The sequence below is a fragment of the Apis dorsata genome, unplaced genomic scaffold (genome assembly GCF_000469605.1).
Source record: "Apis dorsata unplaced genomic scaffold, Apis dorsata 1.3 scaffold_59, whole genome shotgun sequence".
Classification (NCBI taxonomy): Eukaryota; Metazoa; Arthropoda; class Insecta; order Hymenoptera; family Apidae; genus Apis; species Apis dorsata.
In genome coordinates, this window is record NW_006263359.1 from 123,278 (window position 1) to 127,061 (window position 3,784).

The 3,784-nt window shown below is 36.7% G+C and overlaps 1 protein-coding gene across 8 annotated transcripts in view; it reads right to left on the reverse strand.

The window, feature by feature from the left end:
• The window catches only part of LOC102677037 (protein outspread), a 194,650-nt gene that overhangs the window by 14,656 nt on the left and 176,210 nt on the right, over window positions 1-3,784 (reverse strand). For all 8 annotated transcript variants that reach the window (XM_031515246.1, XM_031515250.1, XM_031515252.1 and 5 more), the window contains 2 exons: window positions 3,617-3,689; window positions 2,764-3,315 (listed from right to left, as the gene is read on the reverse strand). In XM_031515246.1, coding sequence (XP_031371106.1) covers window positions 2,764-3,315; window positions 3,617-3,689 — 625 coding nt within the window. The remainder of the gene's footprint in view (window positions 1-2,763; window positions 3,316-3,616; window positions 3,690-3,784) is intronic.

Sequence of the window (3,784 nt, forward strand, 5' to 3'; positions counted from 1 at the left end):
GCCAGGCGCCTGTTCTCGAGTCCGTTGATTAATTTCTCCGCTAACAATTTCCGTGTCTGTGGAGACACTTTTTTATACGTATTGTGTGTACACTTTAAAGCAACTTGTTTTGTCTCCGTTGTGATTAAAATTCCTTTTAAAATTTTTATTTCGGTAGAGGATTCGGTAAAAAGATCGTTCCAACAAACGAATAATTAATAATTATTTTTGCGTACAAATTAAATCGTAACATACTCGAGATATAAAGACTTTTTTTTCTTGGAACGTCGTACTACTTGTTTTTCCAACAATTGTGTCTGTCATTCGTCTGCAGTTTGAGATAGATCAGTGAGAAGAGATGCGACGAAGACGAAGATAGTAAACGATTAAAAGTTGCATTGATATTCCTCGAGAAAACCGGAAATCGTATGAGGATAAATGAAAAAGCGTTCTAAAGATTCCAATAATACGATTCTAATTAATTCGTCGATTAAAAATCATTACAGACGTAAATTTTTCTTAATTTTTAATATATCGATTTCAATATAGAAACTTCTCTTTTAAATTTAAACTCTCTCTTCGATTTTAAAATTAAATTTTTCTCGAATCTTCTTTATCTCGAGTTAAATCCATCAATTCTGTCATCACAGTGAGACCATTGTGCTTCCAGACAAAGCACTTGCATATATATATATCATAAACTTTCGAACTCCTCCAACATCTCTTCTTCTCGCTTGTGAAAACGCAATAATGCTTCACAATACTCGATCCTCTCCGATTCTACGATAGATAATCGGATAGATAAATGGTACCAGGGACGAATAAATTCGGTCGGATTTTCGCACGTTGCATGGACATGCGCTAACTGTTTTGTTTATACCGTCAATTGTCATGGCGGGAAAATGGGTCAGGTACGATTTAACGCGGACGCGCGAATCATCGTGGTGGAGAAGAATAGTCGCAGACGACCCAGTTTCCTCAGTCGATTCAATGAAACGTTGTATTGTTGGCTTAAAATCGAATCGCGTTAACAGATCTCCTTTGTGATCAGCGAGGGCAATAAAATTTCTCTCTAGATCCACGACCTAGTAACGTCGCGATTCAACTCGATGTAAATCCAATTCGAATGTAATTCAAAAAAAGAATAAAAAAAGAAGAGAGAGAGAGAGAGAGAAAGAGAAGTCATGTTACGTAAATGATAGAAATTTTTTTGATCGATACAAAATGGCACTAAATTTTTTTTTAATCTTAGCAAACATCTTTAATGTTGTTAGAAACGTTATATAAATTTCTAATATTATTCGATTACAAATTGAATTAAATTGAGAGATTGAGTTTTTTAAATCTTCTCTTAAATCTTCTTTTACTTTTATTATTTCATTGGATAATTTTATAGCGAGATTGATTAACGATTTGGCTGCCTTTATTATAGAGGATTAAACGTTACAGCTTTTGCATAAGAGGGGCATGAATAAGACTGCGCAATCGGTAGCGGGATGAATAAAAGATGTCACAGTATCTTGTTAAATCGGCTTCGACGGGTAACGACTGTAAATGACGATCCAACCAGATGTTCTATGGTGTGACTCATCCTGTCGCGAGGTTAACTAACAGAAATTTAGATTTGCTGTTAATTTCGAATGAATAGCCAATTGAGAATGCTTCTGCATACATTCGAACGATTAATCACATTCCAAACCCCTTCTATACCTCCCATAAGTTCCCATTAACCTTGTATCGAAGGAAATTCCTGATCAATTTATTTCTAAAATTCCGCAAAAACGGTACCCTTCGCCGGATCATTGATTCCAATCATTGATTCAGAAAAACAGGAATCGAAAAACAAACATGGAGAAAATAATAATCTAATATCTTAAATTCCATAAAAACGAAATATTTAATCGTTTATCCAATACTTGACAAAAATTATTTAATAATAACGAAATTAAGTTTATATTTCACTAGAATTTCTTTAAAAATTTTTGTTAAGTTTTCATAAGAATTGAAAATACTAAAGAAAATTATCCAATGTAATTCCCAAATTCCCATAAAAATGAATCCTATTATTATAGACTCTTTAATTAATAAAATCATAAAACCATTAAATAATATAGCAAAATTGTGAATTAAACTATCATTTAACTGATGTCAATTGCAACATGTCACACAACTAATGTCAATTACAGCTGTACATTGTATTTTCTTTTAAATTTCCCAAGTTTCAGATTAATCAATTATAAATCAATTAAAGCACTATTCCTGACATCTATTATATTATTTTATTCTCGTTATATGGTCTTTACTATGCCGCATCATTGCTACAAAATGGCATTGACGTCACCTCTCAAAACTCCAATTTCCCAACATCCGACGTAATTTACTTAACAGTCGACTAATTTCACGATTCCTACTGTACTAGATCATTTTTATAAAACGACATCAACATCATCTTTCAAAATTCCAACTCTAATACTATCCTATACACTGTTACTTTTTATTTAATTTCAACAACGTGAAATTATGGCAACAACGTGATATCAACCTAACCTAACTTAACCTATAAACCTCGCTACATTATCATTACAAAATGGCAATGACGTAGCATCGGCCATCTGCAACCTAACCTAATCTAAACTTCATTGCATCTGCTGCATTAGAATCATTGCTACAAAATGGCAATGACATTGCATCTGTAACCAGACCTAACCTAATCATCTGCAACTTAATCTAAATCAGCATCTCGATCACGAAGTCAAGGTCGCCGATATATTCGAATATACCGACCTAGTTTCTCGCCAGAGCAGACGGTCCCGGTTCGTTCTCCGTGCTGATTCATCCTGCGTCTGGCCTTGTCTTCCGCTCGAAGCTTGTCTCTGGTCGGTGGGGAGGCGCTGCTAGCTGGTTGATCCTTGTAGCTCGATCTACCCTCGTTGGGCACGATCGGTGGCTTCTCCGTCAACGAGTTGACGGACGACACGGTGGTCGAGGTCGACGTGGTCGTGTACACGGTGCTGGACACGCTCCCGTTCATGGTGGATGTGGATGGAACGGAAGTTATGTAGGTGGAGCCACCGTTCTCAAGAGGCGTGCTGGTTCTAAGGGGTGACACGTTGGCGGTGACACGATGGTCGTTGCTGTTCTCCACCACGTTACCGTTGCTCATCGACGTGTTGCTGGTCGTCGTTACCACGCTGTTGGTCACCAGAGATGGCGTGGAGGAGAAGACTGATGCGCAAAGGTCTGCGGGAACGTTCGTTTCCGACGAGATCCACGTGTTGCTGCGGGGCTCTGAACGACAGCTGTTGAACCGTGGTCGAGGTGGATTCGGCGTGTTACCTGTAAGGATACAATTGTGATAGGTTAGAACTGGTTGTAGAGAACTGATATAGATCGTAGATTTTTGATTTATTGTCTATAAAGGTAATTGATAAGTTAGGTAAAGAATTGATTGAATATTAAGCTTTACTTTTTATAAATTGAAAGAGGAAAATCTATATTTAATTCACTTTCAAGTGATATTTATAAGACTTGTTCAATATCACGATGGATGAAATATTAATCACTTCGTATCGAGAGTATGTCACAAGTGCAATTCTTACAAACATCATTAATAAAAAAAGTTATTAGCCACACTCACTTCTGATCGTAGGAGTGACCTGAAGAATGGTGGTCTGTCCACCGGGGAACGTCGCATTCCTCTTATGCCGGCCCTGGAAAACAAATACCAACATCAATTAAATTCCTTCTATCATTCTTCCATAAATCAATTACAAATTCACATTGATATACATCCACCGATAAAAGT